Source organism: Monodon monoceros, unplaced genomic scaffold (genome assembly GCF_005190385.1).
Source record: "Monodon monoceros isolate NGI ecotype Baffin Bay Population unplaced genomic scaffold, NGI_Narwhal_1 Super_Scaffold_2, whole genome shotgun sequence".
NCBI lineage: Eukaryota > Metazoa > Chordata > Mammalia > Artiodactyla > Monodontidae > Monodon > Monodon monoceros.
In genome coordinates, this window is record NW_021703776.1 from 85,386,960 (window position 1) to 85,403,876 (window position 16,917).

Below are 16,917 nucleotides of genomic sequence, written 5' to 3' on the forward strand. Positions count from 1 at the left end.
GGTATCATAAATAATCTAGAGATGATTTAAAGTATATGGGAGGGTGTGCATAGGTTATAAGCAAGTACTACCCATTTTACATAAAGGACTTGCACATCCATGGATTTTGGTATCCAAGAAGGTCCTGGAACCAATACCCATGGATACCAAAGGAAGACTATTCCCCCATAAAAAGTCGAACATCCAAAAAACAAAAGACAGAAGTGCAGAAGAGCTTGACTATTGAGTGAACTTTACCACTTATAATTTTTCTGCTAAGAACTCAGAAATTAAAATTCTGAAATACCTGAGGCACCGTAAGCACCAGAATACCGCTGAGACTTCGGACCAGATGGAGAGGTTTCCTTCATACGATCAATCACATTTTCCGAAAGCTGAAAAAGCAATGTCAAAATAAAATCAATTATAAAAGAACAAGAAAGAAAACAGTACAGTAGCATCCAAGTAATTCAGCCATCCATACCAGTATGTATAACAAATGCCCTGAAGAAATTAGACTAAATCTAATAGCTATAACACTAAAAGCAAGTAAGAACAATTTTAAGATTTCAAGATGCACCCCACAGCACTACCTCATTTCTTCTAATGCACTGCTAATTGCTCATTATAAATAACTCTTTTCCTCATTTTATACTGTGCACTAAACTGTAATCTCTGAGAAAATGTAAGCCATCAGAACTCCTTCGACTTTCCTCCCCTGTCCTACAAATTAAGCTTGCAGCAGGCCTTAGCTCCTTCTTTCCCTCCAGCCCCAAATGAAATGGTGTCCCTCCCTCCCTCCCTCCCGTTCAAGGCTAACCACAAACAATCCCTCTTTCAACAGATTTCATTATGCACCAACTGTGTGCCAGCCAACTATGGGTGGCTGAAGTCATCAAGGTGCTTAAAGTCAAGAAGAAACAATCATCATGCATTTAAATATAATGTGAAGGATGTTACTTAATGCAGTTGGCCTGTAATGGAAGGGCTGGCAGCACAATGGGCAGATGGGCAGGGCATCTAGACAGGCTGTGGGAGTGGGGTTGAGCCGGGGGCTGAGAAGGATGCAGAGTACTTAGAAAGAGAAGGAGTAGGATAAGAGTACTCTAAGAAGAGAGTACTGCATGAAGCTATAGTTAAGCAGCAGGGCTTATCAGCATAGCAAGGGTAAACATCAAGCAGGCAGTTGGCAACAGGGCAGGGGCTCTGAGGAACACTCAGGCTAGGAGATTTGAGAGCCATCAGCCCACAACACCCCCCACCCCGCAACTTACCAGATCATCCTTTTTTATTTTCTTCACAGCACTTACCACTATCTGATTCTTTCTTGTTTATTGCCTGCCTTTCTCACTAGAAAGAAAGCTCCAGGAAAGCATGGATTTGGCTGTCCTGTCTAGTATATCCCCAGAGCCTCAATAAGCCTGGTTAAATGAGTGAATGGTTAAATAAATGAAACTATATGAATGAATAAAAGAATGGCTGAAGCAGGAAGCTGAGGAGGGGGCTTAGTGAAAGGGAAGGTGAAGAGGGAAATAAGATTCTATATTTTGAAGACTCTTAGTAAATCCTTCAAGTTAGGGAGTTGAACTAGATCCTGAGGACGGCTGGGCACTACTGAAGGATTTTAAGCAGGGTAATGACACAATCAGACTTGCATTTTAGAAAGATCACTCTAGCTACAGTGTGGAGAACAGACTGGAGGGGGACAAGAAAAGAAGAGGACCCCTGAAGGACGCTAAAGGACCAATTAAGAAGCTATTAAGCATATGTCCACACAAAGATTTGCCTGGGAATGTGCAGAGCAGCATTACTCATAATAGCAAACAAATACCCATATTCCAGTGAATGGATAAACAAAACATATATCCATACAATGGACTACAATTCATCAATAAAAAGAACTGAAGTTCTGATAGATGCTTCTATATGGATAGACCCAAAAAACAACTAAGTAAAGGAAGCCAGACACAGAAGGCCACATATTGTATAATTCTATTTACATGAAATGCCCAGAAAAGGTAACTCTATACAGACAGAAAATAGATAAGTGGTTGCCTAAGGCTAGGATAAGAATGGAGATTAACTAGAAATGGACATGAAGATTTTATTGGGATGATGAAAATGTTCTAGAACTGGACTGTGGTGATGGTTGCACAATTTTGCAAATTTATTAGAAAGCGTTGTACACAGAAAACAGGTGAATTTTATATGTAAATTACACCACAATAAAGTTGTTTTTAGAAAATAAAAAACACGTTCCAGGGAGAACACATTCAAAAGGTATTTAGGATTCAAAATGGCTAACCTTCACTGAGTGCTTATTATGTGCCAGGCACTTACACTAAACTAAGCACTTGACCCACTTAACCCTTCACAATCCTGAGATACTTTTATTACCTCCATTGTATAGGTGAGGAAACTGAAGCAAAGCCAGATTAAATAATTTGCACTGGACCTTACAAGTTGTCAGCAATGCAGCCAGGATTCAAACCCAGGAAGTCTGAGTGTCAAGGTCACAGTCAGCTGTCCCCTTCACTGCCAGATTCATTGTCTGACTAGATGAGGGCGAAGCAGAAATCATCAAGAAGGTTTCCAGGTCAAGTAATGGGGTGATCCACCTCCCACATCCTTAAGAACCTTCTTCCAGTTTCCACTTCTTAACACACCACTATCTGGCTTGTAACCCAATACAGCAGAGAAAGTGTTCCAGTAAAAGTCACCACTGATCAAATAAATAACCTTCTATATTTATGTTTATATAAATAAATCTTTTTTATTTATACTTATAAAGCACCTAATTTATATGACTTCCTTTTGCTCACTCCCCTCTTCCGAAAACCCCTCCCCTGCTTTTCCAACATCCCTTCCTGCTTGTCCTAGGACTCTGGCTGAGTCTTCTCTCTTCTGCAGGCTTCCCCTCCCCTTGAATGCTAGAGGTCCCCACATTCTGTTCCTTGCCTTGATTTTCTTCTCACTCTACATGCTCTTGTTGGTACTCTCATTCACTCCCTTGATTTTTTAACTGCTGGTGATTAATGAATGAATTCTAAACCATTATCTCCAGCCCAAGAGCTGTATCCCGAAAGCCAGACCTAAACACTTAATTGCCTAATGGACACCTCCCCTGGGACAGACCACAAGCGCCTCAAACCCAACACGTCGCAAGCTGGATTCACGTTTGCCAAAAATCCCTTCTTCCTCTTGCTTTCCTTATCTCATTAATGACACCACCTCCATCCAGCTTCTAAATCAAAACACAGGACTTCTTGACTCCTCTCTCTTATTCTCTTAGCCATGACTTCCTCAACTCCTGAAAGTTTAACGAATTCATCATCTCTTCTCGCATCCCATTTCCCCTGCCCTAATTCATGGCACCATCAATATTCCTCCTAAAATGTAAATCTGATTATGGTAATTCCCGTTTCAAATCCTTCAATAGCTACCTCTGTTGACAAGAAAGTCCTGATTCTTCTGTGTGGCGTTCAAGACTTCCTCTTCATTTGGTTACGGCCTAACTCTCCAATCTCAGCTTCCATAGCTTTTCCCCCAAGACCTCATACCCTGTTCTCCACCCACACTGGCTACTTGTTGCCATCTCTTTGCCTTTATACATGGCTACATTGCCTTCTCCCTGGGCCCCTTGGGAGAGAACTGCCTTTCAAAATTCAGTTCAAACATCCTAAAGCCATTTCATTCCAATTCTGCTTACCCAACGCTACTCTTCTTGTGTCCCACAGGTACCTTGCACAAATTTCCAGTGCAGTGCTCCAGTGACAGAACAAGCAACTGCCTTTCTGCAAAACTGTGAGCTCCTGTATTAGCCATTCAACAAGGTTTACTAGGCCAAGCACTAATTGAGGCCCTTGTGAGACATCAGTGAACAAAACAGTTTGTACCTGAACTGTTACTTATATCTCATGACCCAAACCAGAATGGAGGTGAGACAGTAAAGGGAAAGTCCACAGCTCAAAAGTTGTGACCTTTTAAGGAAAAACCATGACTCCTTTCTTGGAAGAGAAGTAGAAGTTAGGAAGAAGAGTGCCAAGGCACTTTGCTTTTCTAACAACTGACAGCCACTGAGACTGTTGCTGCAACTCATCTACAAAGCTGAGCTACATCTTAGGAAGAACCCCTCAAGACTGACTCCAATCCTCTCAATTCACAAGTGAGAAAAAAGAGGTCCTGAGTAACATCCAGCTACTGGCAGCATCAGGACAGCAACCAGTAACCCCCATTCTCTAGTCCAGTGCCCTCTCCACTATTAAATAATACACTCCTTAATCACACACAATAAAGTAAAAATGTATCACTTCCTCTTAAAGAAATAAAATGAGCCTTATTAAGTTTTAGAATCTTAAAACTATTTTAACTGATATATAATTTATATAAAGTTTACTCAATATATAAGGTAATATACTGCATAATATACATTTAATGTACCATATTAACATAGTATGCTGTAATGTAAATATGTATATTTTATATTACATATGATATATACTATGTATTATATCATATAATACATGTTATATATGTAATACAATTTACGTGTTTAAAGCTAATTTGACATATATAATTTCATATGTTACACGAAGCTGGCCCAGAATAGAGGAGGAAGCACTGGTCACCTACTAGCTATATAACCCTCAGTGGGCCTCACTTTCCTCATCTGAAAACAGTGAAAATAACACCTACCACTGGAGTTACAGCGGAAGGATTCCAAGATGCACTGCAGACTACAACATGCTACACAAATACCTGGCAGAGTTATTACTAACACAACTCCAGCCATTAGGACTTCAACAGGTCATTCATCTCGGTTCACGTTCATCAGCTCTGCCCACGTTTGTAATGAGCTCCTTCTCTATGTGGTGTATGAAGACAAGGCCTACAGCTATTGCCAGAAGCAGCTGCATTAAGTCCTGGTCGGAGTATATACGGTGCCCGTTTATCCCTCTCTACGCTCTTTGCATAGTAAAAGTACAAGTCTCTTTCAATATAAACATTAATTATTTCTTATTTCATTGTTAACTTTTTATTTGTCTGGCTTATCTGATGCTTCAAAACTTGTACTTAATGTCAATCAATTCAAAACATTTCCCAATAAGGTCTTTAGTTATACCTCAGTAAATTGATAAGCATGTCGTCCAAGGGAACACAACTCATTTTTTAAGTTGATAAACACGTTGCAGAGTTGCCTTGAGAGTCAACCTCTCTTTTTTGTCCTTAGAATCGTTCACACATGTATCCTCAGGCCCTCCCAAAGGAGCACCCATGGAAGCCTGCAGTTGCATCTCTGCCTACTCAAGCAATCTACCCTCTCCCCAGTCCAGTCACAACTATGCTGACAGAAGGCAATAGCTGGGCTATACTTTGTATCTCAAGCTGATACTCACTGAACTGACCTCCCAGCTGCAGTAATAAGTTCAGGCCTGCACTCTCACCTGATCTCCTCTGTGAACTGGGGGACTCTACTCGCTTGTGAAGCAGCTGACAAGATTTAGGGATGCTGGCCTGGGTTATACACACAATATGCAGCTGGAGAACAACTCTTCTTTGTGATGCAACCTGACCCCAAAAGGGGTCAAAGGCAAACCGTAAGCTTCTGCAAGAGCCGGACAAGCAGCCTCTGTATCAGCAGCAACTTCTTTAGGAAACATCTTTCCTTAAACAGGGTACGTCTTTCAGAAAATCTTTTTTCCTATTTAAAGATCTATACCTACTATACCTGGTTTCCAGACGTCTCTGGAATCTCCACCAAGGCAAATACCAAGTGCAATTTACAGAAATTATTTGTAGCAAAGAAACACACACATTAATGCTAGAATTATGCCCTGGGGTCCATGGATTCAGGAGTCTATGGATTAATTCCTCAATGGTATGCAAAATTTTCTGCTTATTGCATTATTCTGGGTAGAGTCCGTAGCCTACAGATTTACAATAGTCTGTGAACTAAAAGTTAAGAACCACTGTTCTAACATAAGGGAGAAGGAAAAGAAGAGGGCCTGCCAGCAGAGCTGAATTCAGTTCACTGACTTTGATTATCCACCCTATTCTCTACTGCTCCTGAAGACAAATTTAAGTAAATGGGACTTGCCAATTTTCAGTCTGTACTACACCCCATACGAACACGTGCCCCAGAGAAGAGGAAAAGGTTGTGTCATCTTCTATAGTCTTCCCAACCTCCTTGGTTGGTCTTATCTAAAATCAGCACAAGTACACCACTCAACAACCCAGAATCTAGTATTTTCTCAGAAACAAGAGACTGCGTGAGATGGACAATGATAAAGTATTTCTACTTCCAAGGAACAGAGTAAAAGGAGGAAGAGAACTCCTTTTTAAGTTGCCCCTCTCCAAGAGGCTGAGATAGGAACCACATGAGACAGAAACAAATCAGACCCTCACCTCCACAATAGGTTTTCTTCAACTTCTTCCAGGTGTTTCTTAGCAAACTGATTAAAGGACTCAGACCCACTTTTCTCACTTGGTCCTCTTTCCATGTAACACAGGTCATTTTCTTTTCACCTACCATTTCAACACAAAGGCTTCAAAAACTGCCACTATTATTTGGAAGACATTACTCCCAAATACTTACTTAAGGGGGACTATTCTATACTATCATATACACATGTATAATTTTTAGCTTATGTCTGTAGATTATCACTTGTGTTCTTTGCATTTGTTATTAGTGGAAAATATGAACTTCTACCGTCTGTATGAAAATCCTAGAAAGCTTATCATGGTAAATATATGCGCAAGAGATTCATGGAACCTAAAGTGGAAAGGGACCAGTCAACTACTCCAACGACGTTCCTCAGGACTCCCAACGACTGACTGGATTTGTAGCCTCTGTTAACGGACCCTCTCCAGGATCCTCAGCCAAATCCCACATGAAATAACTTAGGGGCTCTCAATGGCTAATACTTCCCAAAGCACAGGTTGTGTTCCACATCAGTATCCTTGCTACCATAACTGGCTCCTGTGAATTTCAGCTTGCGACTTCATGGCCAGTTGAAGAGATTAGTTTATGCCTGGAAAGCATGATAAATATTACTTTGAAAATGATACTTATCGAAGTTGACATTTGCTCTGGAAGAGTTCACTCACAGCTTTGATGTTCCAGATAAACTTGTGAAAGACTGAGTGGAAGGCACACTTCCCAAGCAGGCACAGCAGGTGCTCAGAAACATCCTATTATGCACATGTAATATGAGTAATCAAAATGCTTGGTCTTTCCATCACAATAAATTTATTTTAGACTTGGGAGAGGAGGGCAAGGCAAGAGGGTGGCCTTTCGTCCAACCCATGAGTTCAAAGTTGGAAGCAGGTGTAAGAATACAGGTTATTTTATGGAAGGGGGGAGGGGGAGCTGTTGACTGCTGAGGATAAGGGGAAAGAGAAAACCAGGACCCAATAAATAACATGAAAATAACACCTGGTGAGAAGAAACTTTAAACTTAACATTGTAAGTCCTTTAATTGCTAACTGCTGAGGATCTCAGCAAGAAAAATCTGGGAAAATGTGATCTATTAATAAATGCAGCCTAGTTAATGAAAACCTTATGTTGTTTACTCAATATTACCCCTTGTATATTAAGATAAATGAAGATGAAATTACTACCCTTATCAGTGGAACACAAAATTGGTTTTCCAGCAGCGACTGAGTCTGCTGCATTGTTGGCACACTCTTTTTTTTTTAAATTAAAGCTTTATTGTTATGAAAAAAGGTAACCACAGGTGATATGGTCACAGTGGTCCAAAAGGAAATGCTCTAAACATAGAAGCAGGAGGCCTGGAAAAGTGGTGTACACAGAAGGGAAAAGTATAAAAGAAATAGGAGTTATTCTCTTCATGAGAAACTAACAAAAGGGGTCCAAAGAGGGCAAATTTGGTAAAGCCAAAAACCACCAGAGAGAAACACATGTAGTGTGTTTAGGTGTTACTGTTAAGGTGAACACATTTTCTTTTAATTTTTATTGTAGTTGATTTACAATATTGTGTTAATTTCTGCTGTACAGCAAAGTGAATCAGTTATACGTAAACATATATCCACTCTTTTTTTTTTAGATTCTTTTCCCATATAGGCCATTACAGAGTATGAGTAGAGTTCCCTGTGCTATAAGCAGGTTCTTATTAGTTATCTATTTTATATATAGTAGTGTGTATATGTGGCACACTCTTATTCTTACGAGTGATGGCATAAATGTTAGACAACTGGGCATATCTGGAATGTCTTCCTCAGCCAAGCTGAACTAACCTATCTGCAATTCAACCCTGAAGTGTGGGCTTCATCAGCACTATGCTTCAATCAACTGAGCTGAAAACACTGGCTCACTCATGACACTGAGACTTCCCCTCAGGAGAAACAAAAGGACTGTTTCAAGCTGAGAAAAATATAAAGATCAGCTTAAAAACATCTAGGGCTTCCCTGGTGGCACAGTGGTTGAGAGTCCGCCTGCCGATGCAGGGGACACGGGTTCGTGCCCCGGTCGGGAAGATCCCACATGCCGCAGAGCGGCTGCGCCCGTGAGCCATGGCCACTGGGCCTGCGCGTCCGGAGCCTGTGCTCCGCAACGGGAGAGGCCACAACAGTGAGAGGTCCGCGTACCGCAAAAAAAAAACTTTCTGAGGTCAAATTGCTTTATTTACTAGGATCAGGCATCATACTTCCAAAAATGTGAGGCTCCAAACTCAGGCGCAGCAGAGAGTGTGTTAATGAAATTAGTGCTGGTATGCTGACACCCTAGAGAAAAATCAAGTTTTCAGTTAATGTATCAAGCATATTCAGGGAGCATTTAAAAATTCTCTCCAATGTCTTGGACAGAACAAAGTGTACTATCCTAGTGGTACGAAAACTTGCAATCCTATCTCAAGTCCTATCAGGCTGGCAGACCCTAGTCTTGAAGCCACTGGGCCTAGTCCAAAACTTAGGCACAGCAGGCCACAGAGGAGGGGCCTGGAAAAGACAAGATGTCAAGTGAAAGAAAAGTGAAGGAGGGAGAACGAGAAGTCACCCAAGGCAGGGCCGAAAAGTGTGTGTGTGTCGGGGGAATGGGTGCTGTCAGTGGGAGAGTACTAAACAACAGAGTAGTTAAAGGGTTCCTTAAAAGGCCAGTTCATCCTGAGAGAGGCCTTGTGGGCAGTGCAAAAGCAGGCTTTGGATCCTGAACCCAGGAGAAGACAGACAAGCCCCATTTCACAGATGGGTACAGTGAGGAAGGGGTTTCAAATAAAGTCCCACAACTACTGAGCAATACAGTCTACACTGGACTGTGAGCCCTTGGAGAGTCTAAAGCAACCTGGCATCCGCCAGCCGCCCCAGCACAGTGCTCAGCACTTGGCCCACAACCAGCAAATATCTCTGAATGGATGTCCCACGTTTTGAAAAACTTCAAACTTCTTTGCAAAGAACTCAGCTTCAGGCCGGACAACACTGGGGGGCCGGACGGAGGAAACCAGGCTGAGCGGAACCCGGAAAGGCCAGGTCCGAGTCCGAGTACTGGCCCTCCGCCTGCCCACTGTCACTCACCCGGATGCCCTTCACCACGGTAATGTTCTCATTCTCGTCCGCCTCGAAAGTGACCCGGCGGGTGCTGGCCGTCCCGCCCATGGCTTCTGTTTCTGCGCCCGCAGACACCTAGCGCGGACCCACAAGCACCACAGGCCCCACGCGCACACAAGCGCGTGGACAGGCCCGGACTCTAGCTTTCCACAGGAGGAGCAAGGCCACGACCCCAAGAAGCAAGGAGAAGCCGCCGGTCGTGAGCTCCCGCCTCCTCCGGTCACGCGCCACAACAAAGGTGCCTCCGATTGGTCGAGGATATGAATGCCCCGCCTCTCTCCGGGAGGGGCGCTAGGATTGGTTGGCGCGGACCCGGATGCTATGGCAACAAGTGGTTCCTGACAAGGTTCCCGGAGCCCACTGGGTGTATTGGGAATTGTAGTCTTGATCTGGTACGATGGGTGCTGGTATTTTCTCGTCTTTATACCGTGAGCGCCAGAGGAGCATCGCCTTCTGGGAGTTGTGATCTTGACTGCAGAAACGGCATCTAACTGGGCAACTTTCAAGGAAGTTCATTCATCTGACAAAGCACGCTTTGAGGATAGTATTCTAGAAGTTTAGGCCAGCGAGTTAAAAGATGTAATCTCTTTCCTAAAGGAACTCACCGTTTAATGAGGGAGATGCACTCTCCCAATAGAGCCATTCCTAGATTCCTGTAAACAAATCCCCGAGGCAAAACGTAGCCTTTATTTTAGTCTTAGCCAGTAAAAAATACAAAAAAAAAAAAAAAAACCACCACTGCATTTGGCCTGTGGCTTTATTTCATGAACTATGTACTTTTTCTTTTTTGTAAAGTAAAATTTTAAATATGGTTTTCAAATCTGCATGTGAGAAAACAGAGAAAATTATTTATTAGCACCAAGCATGCAGAACATTCACTTTTGTGTGTCTCCTTCCACCTCAGTTACATAAGCTAGTTAAACCATAATAAGAAGAGGCAGAGAAAAGTGATTGCCAGAGATGGTGTAAATTCGTGGAGCAATTAAAACTACATCAGAAAAAGTTGAGGAGTTTTATTTTGGAAAGTGTCTAGGTTAGTATGTCACCTCTACAAGATACATAAATAATGTTTAAGTTGTCTACATACACATTTAGAAATTATTTTTTGCTAAATATTCTGTGACATGTATAAATTTACCCATATGACCTTAGTCTTACAGAGGCATATGTATTCTCTTTAGAAATAAGGTTAGTGATGGTATTAACTTCAGGTAGTCCATTTCAACATTAAAGGCAGCCAGCCACAACAGAGCATGCATCCTCTTATTCCAAAGGTATACACGAAAATGCAGTCACATTGTTGAGCTCCAGTTATGTGCTGATTTATTACTATAGAAATCTTTAGGGCAGAGACTATGTCTTTTTCACCTCTGTATCCCCGGTCAGTGGCAGAGTATTGAGTTTATTACATGTCATCATTTTGTTCTTTTCAACATATACATATCCAAATTGTATGATGCTACTTTGCAGTTTTGAGACTACATGTTACTTTGTACCTGTTCTCAAGTTGTATAATATGTTTCAACCTTCTTTCTATAGGAAACTAAAAATCCCAGGAATTATGTTTTTTATTTCTTTGGGACCTCCCCTCCACAAATATACCCTCCTAATTATACCCCAATATATAGCATGTATTGGAGGTTCTACATAAAACAGATGCACAATAAATTCTTACCAAAATAACTAATTACAAAGAAAGAGTTCCTTGGAGGGAGTAGAGAGATGAAGGAACAGCTAGTTACCTTGAATATACTTATCTCCTTAAAATATTAAATGAGTTCTTTCAACCAAATAAAGATGATGTAGGCTAATCCTGAGAAGGTAGTGATGAGAAGGTAGTACATAATACAGAAACATGTAAGTGGTCTTATCAGGCAATCTAAAAATACTTTAGATATACAATAAAGTATTTTTAACTGTAGTGGATTTTGAAAGTGCTCTTCACAAGAAAAAAAAGGTGTAACGATGTATGGGGACCAGAACTTAGCTAGACTTACTGTGCTGATCATTTCACAATATAGACAAATATTATGTTGTACCCCTCAAAATAATATAATGTTGCATGTCAGTTATACCTCAATTTTTAAATTTTAAAAATTAAAATACTAGAATTCATAATCCATTCCAATCAACATTACAAAGAAACCCTCTGAATTAAAAAAAAAAATCTTATCTTGGATAAACGCCTACTATAACCATAGTATTCTATCCATATTAATTACAAAGCCAGGCCATTCCTACAGCCCCTTCTAAAGAAAACTTCTTGAGGTACCCAGAACCTGTGGTCTCCCTTTCTCTCTGGTCACAGCTTATTAGTGATCATCTAACCCAAAGGCAGCGTATATTAGCCAGAGAATTATGAGCTAGAATGTGAAGCTTTGCCCAAACAAAAATCATAGCTAACACTTGAGACAATCAGATTCTCTGTATCTTTTTTCTTTCTTGCCTCTATTTAAACTTGAAAATTCAGAGCACAGAAAAAAATAACAAAGAGAGAAGCTGTGATACTGAGTCAGACCATGAGGCAAACTAAAGATAGGTGGAAACAGAAATTGTAAGGATAATTAAAGGTATCCATATTGGAAAATAAGTACAACTATCTCTATTTACAGATAATGACATTGTAAATAGAAAAGTCACAAGAAATCCACTAAAGTCTATTGGAACTAATTTTTTAAAAGTTCAGCAAGGGGCTTCCCTGGTGGTGCAGTGGTTGAGAGTCCGCCTGCCAATGCAGGGGACACCGGTTCGTGCCCCGGTCCGGGAAGATCCCACATGCCGTGGAGTGGCTAGGCCCGTGAGCCATGGCCGCTGGGCCTGCACGTCCGGAGCCTGTGCTCCGCAGCGGGAGAGGCCACAACAGTGAGAGGCCCACGTACCGCAAAAAAAAAAAAAAAAAAAGGTTCAGCAAGATTGTAGGATAGAGGGGCAACATACAAGAATCAACTGTATTTCTATATACTAGCAATTAACAAGTCAAAATTAAGAAAACAATTTCATTTATACTAGCATAAAAAACCATCTCAAATGTTCATTAACTAATGACTGGATAAAGGAAACGTATATCCAGACAACGGAATACTATACAGCAATAAAAAGGACTGAAGTACTGGCGTATGCTACAATATGCATGAACATTAACAACATTATGCCAAGTGAAAGGACAGACACAAAAGACCACATACTGTATGATTCCATTTAAATGAAATGTCCAGAATAGGCAAATCTATAGAAAATGAAACCGATTGGACTTGTCAAAGGCAGGGAAGGGGTGAGATGGGGAGTGACTTCTGGTTGGTGCAAAGTTTCTTTTTTGGGGGGTGATAAAAATGTCCTTAGATTTTAGTGATGACTGTACAAATCCATAAATATACTAACATTCATTAAATTGCACACTTAAAATGGATGAACTTTATAATATGTGAATTACGTATCAATAAAGCTGTTAAAGAATGTATAGCTATCCAAGTGTGATAGAAATATATTTATTATTCAACAAAGTCCAAAATGGGGGTGGAGGTTAAAGAAAAAGAAAGAAACTGTGGGAAGCTTCAAGATGTTGAAAAATAAGCCAATCAAAAGAGAGACTAGAATAAAACAGACCTTCAAGGGACTTCCCTGGCAGTCCAGTGTTTAAGACTCCGGCTTCCACTGCAGGGGTGTGGGTTTGATCCCTGGCCAGATAACTAAGATCCCACATGCCACTGGGTGTGGCCAAAATGAACAAACAAGCAAAAAGAATTAGCTTAATGTCCTACAAGTAACAGAGTACTGTAGTGAAGACCCACAAGTCCAGAAGCTTCTAGGATTGCCTGGGATTCAGAAAGGCCTTCCAACTGCAGTTTTTGTAATGGCTGGCTCAATCAAAACACCTAGTCTTCTTCAGGCCCAGCTGTTCCATGTTTCGTAGGTTCTGGGGCATCTTACCAAGGAATCTTCCTAATCACGTGAGGACTACTCAAATATCTACAATAATACAACATATTTTCTTCAGTCTCGGGCCATGAAACCAGCACTCTAAGTAAAAACATTGGATGTACACAGTTTACTTGGATGCCATGTGGAGAACTAGTTTGATTCTTCATCAATCTTAGTTTGACCATCAAGCAATATTACCTTCATCCTGAGCGATTTCTTACTTTTCCACCATGCTGAACCTTTGGAATTAATGCTGCAGATAAACAAAAAACAAACAAACAAATAAATGCTTTTGCTGTCAAAATTCCAATCATCCCTAATGGCCCCCCTCCCCTGAAAACAAATCCACCCAGTCTTCCAAATCACTATCACAAACAAAACTCCAGAAGGAAGAAGGTTTGTACTACATACTTTTCAATCCCAACTTTAAACAAAAAGTTGCAGAAGGAGAAATCCTGGTGTACAGGATTGTATGTATTGACTGTAGTACAATCAATATAAGGACATTCCGAAAATATGGACTAAAACTTATCTCACAAGCCATAACAGGACATCAGCCTTAAAGCCTTCCCAACCAAATATTGTATGTAGAATCATATAAAAAACAGTGAAATCCTAAAATAGTGGTTCTCAACGTACGTGGAAGCTGGGGCACAAGTGTGCTTATGTGACATATTTTGAGTGCAAGAATTTAGGGCAGCACACTTGAAAAGACTATAAAACCCAAAACAGCATGAAACAAGTCAGCATTACAATTACAAGGCATTCACAGGTACAGTATAACAATGTTTCTCTGTATCTCTGAAAGTATCCACAGTAATGGCACAAATCACGTGGTCTCCCTTTAGTATCCCATCACTGTTGAAGTAAAACCGATTACTGCACTACCCATGCATCTAGTAAAATCGTGAGTCTTAATAGTACCCTTTGCCATTAATTTCTTGTTCACAATAAATTGTATACGCTGTGCCACGTTGTGTCATAGGGTAGACTCTGGTGAGCAACCTGCTTAACAGATACATATACAGTTAAAATAAATTTTACACATGGACTGTAACTTGGCAATGCACCAAGATTTCCTGGTACCTTTGGCATAGAGATTATTCTAGAATAAAGTCTCAACAAATTTATAGCAGTTTTCTAAAAGGCCGTTCTCTGCCATTTCCTGGACAGTCTTCTGTTATACTGTTTTCATTTTCATGTTTTTTCTCCTCATCCTACGTTCATCAGAATATAGTGGCTAAGATACTGAGGGTTGCTATCTGGGCATTGGAGGAGAAATGCCCAGGGAGTGAGAGACCAACCCATCCTAGCTCCTGTCTTGTCTACTCTCAAGCCCGGCAAGGGTCCCAGGGCCCTTGATTTCCTTTGTGTTGGATTTGGAGTGATCATCTCTGACAAGCAGAGCCCAAGTCAGAAGAGGCTCATTTCTCATCTCTAATCCTTAAATAGACACAAATATCCCATCTGTCATCTCTCCCGAATGGCTCCTCTGGCCTAGATGAATTTTCAAACCATTTTTATTTGAGAGCACAGGGACATTCTCCTAACCTTTTAACAATACCTACCTGTCATGGATCTTGAGAGATTTCTGAAATGCAGGCTGTTAGCCTCTTTACTTCCAAATAAAAAATGCTTGAAATGCATCAAGGTTACATGAGCACTTCTGCTATGATGTTGGACAGGCAGAGAAATGCCTGTTTATTGATGCTAGTGGTACAGAAATGTCCCTAAGTACATATTCTACAAAGTGGTCCTCACCCGCAAGTGTTGTCTTCTTTGGTTCCAATTTTGCCCCGGCTCAGAGAGGCACCCAAGGAGGGCACTTCAAGAGCACCTCAACTCCAGTGAAACTCTGTTCTACTCACATCTTCCAAAGCACAGGGTATCCCACCCTCAGGCTGGAACAAGAGTCTGGACAATGCAATTCATTTATTAGGAGTCACAGGATTTTCAAGTGGAAGTGGCCTGGACAGCCATCTAATCTTCCTCTTTGTTTCTCAGAGAGGCTGAGTTGCTCAAGACCACACAGCTGCCTTACATCAGAGCCTGAGAGTATTCCAGATCTCTAGTCATTCAGTTTAGTACTTTGCCACCACCTCGTGCTGCTCTCCCATGAGAAAGTACCCTCACGAGCCTCACATGCTAGGCTCTGATGCCCAGTACAAGATATTGCAGTGGATGCTGGAACCATGGCAACCGAGATTATTAAGCAGAGATGGGGAGGGACAGTGCACAGCTGTGAGATGGTGATGCAGGTGTCCAACACAGAGGTGGCTTAAGCCTAGCATGAATAATTATACCTTCCCAGTGTAAATATTAGAGGCTTCATCCTTTCATTTGCTAATCATGCACTAGCTAATGACCCAGCAAATCCACTCCTATGAATATACACAACAGACATGAATGTTTATGTCTCCCAAAAGACACAAACAGAAATATTCATTGCAGCTTTATTCACAAGAGCCCTAAATGTCCATCAGCTTTAGAATGGATAAATAAATTGTGGTATATTCATTCAATGGAATGCTATACTACAATGAAAAACCACAAACTATTGCTTCCTTGTATCTTGTAGGTGGGGATTGTGTCTTATTCAACTTCCTATTGCACCTATCTGGAGTCCGCTGCCTCTGATGTATGTTTGTTAAATGATTAATTAACGTAAACCAAGCACATTCTCCTGTATAGAGAGCCAGTATAATGCAGTGGAGTCAGAAACCTTAGGCTCTCACCCCAACTTTGTGATTTGTAAAGGGACACCTAAAGTGGGACCTTGGATCGAACTTTTAATTTCTCTAATTCTTGGTTTTCTCATCTCTAAAAATGAATAATACCTCCATAATCTAAATTAACGGTAATATACAAATAACCTTACAGGTTATGAAGATTTCAGGAGAATTTGTGTGTGTGTGTGTGTGTGTGTGTGTGTGTTTTTATTTTTTGCGGTACGCGGGCCTCTCACTGTTGTGGCCTCTCCCGTTGTGGAGCACAGGCTCCGGACGCGCAGGCTCAGCGGCCATGGCTCACGGGCCCAGCCGCTGCGCGGCATGCGGGATCTTCCCGGACCGGGGCACGAACCCTCATCCCCTGCATCGGCAGGTGGACTCTCAACCACTGCGCCACCAGGGAAGCCCAGAATTTTTAAATTAAGTGTAAAAGTAGTTTGGAAAACTTCATAGAATTAAAAAAAATGGGACTTCCCTGGTGGTCCAGTGGTTAAGACTCCATGCTTCTACTGCAGGGGGTGCAGGTTCAATCCCTGGTTGGGGAACTAAGATCCCACATGCTGTGGGGCGTGGTCAAAAAAAAAAAAGAATTTAAAAAAGTGACTAAGATGTGAGGATACATGTCCTCTTTTCCTCACTCTTGCCCAATAAGATACATACATGCTTGTCCTCTCTCAGTTCCCTCTTTCCTTTTTCTCCATCCCCACCCCTGGGCAGAGAGGGCTTCTCA

The 16,917-nt window shown here is 41.4% G+C and overlaps 1 protein-coding gene across 3 annotated transcripts in view; it reads right to left on the bottom strand.

Annotated features, from left to right (window-relative positions):
- CHCHD3 (coiled-coil-helix-coiled-coil-helix domain containing 3) overlaps window positions 1-9,805 on the bottom strand; it is a 449,179-nt gene extending 439,374 nt beyond the window's left edge. For all 3 annotated transcript variants that reach the window (XR_003795228.1, XR_003795227.1, XM_029233536.1), the window contains exons 1-2: window positions 9,508-9,805; window positions 287-374 (exon numbers count right to left, since the gene is read on the bottom strand). Coding sequence is in view for 1 of the 3 variants with exons in the window: in XM_029233536.1 (XP_029089369.1) it covers window positions 287-374; window positions 9,508-9,588 (169 nt within the window). In the remaining 2 variants the exon portion in view is untranslated. The remainder of the gene's footprint in view (window positions 1-286; window positions 375-9,507) is intronic.
- Between the last annotated feature and the right edge of the window lie 7,112 nt (window positions 9,806-16,917).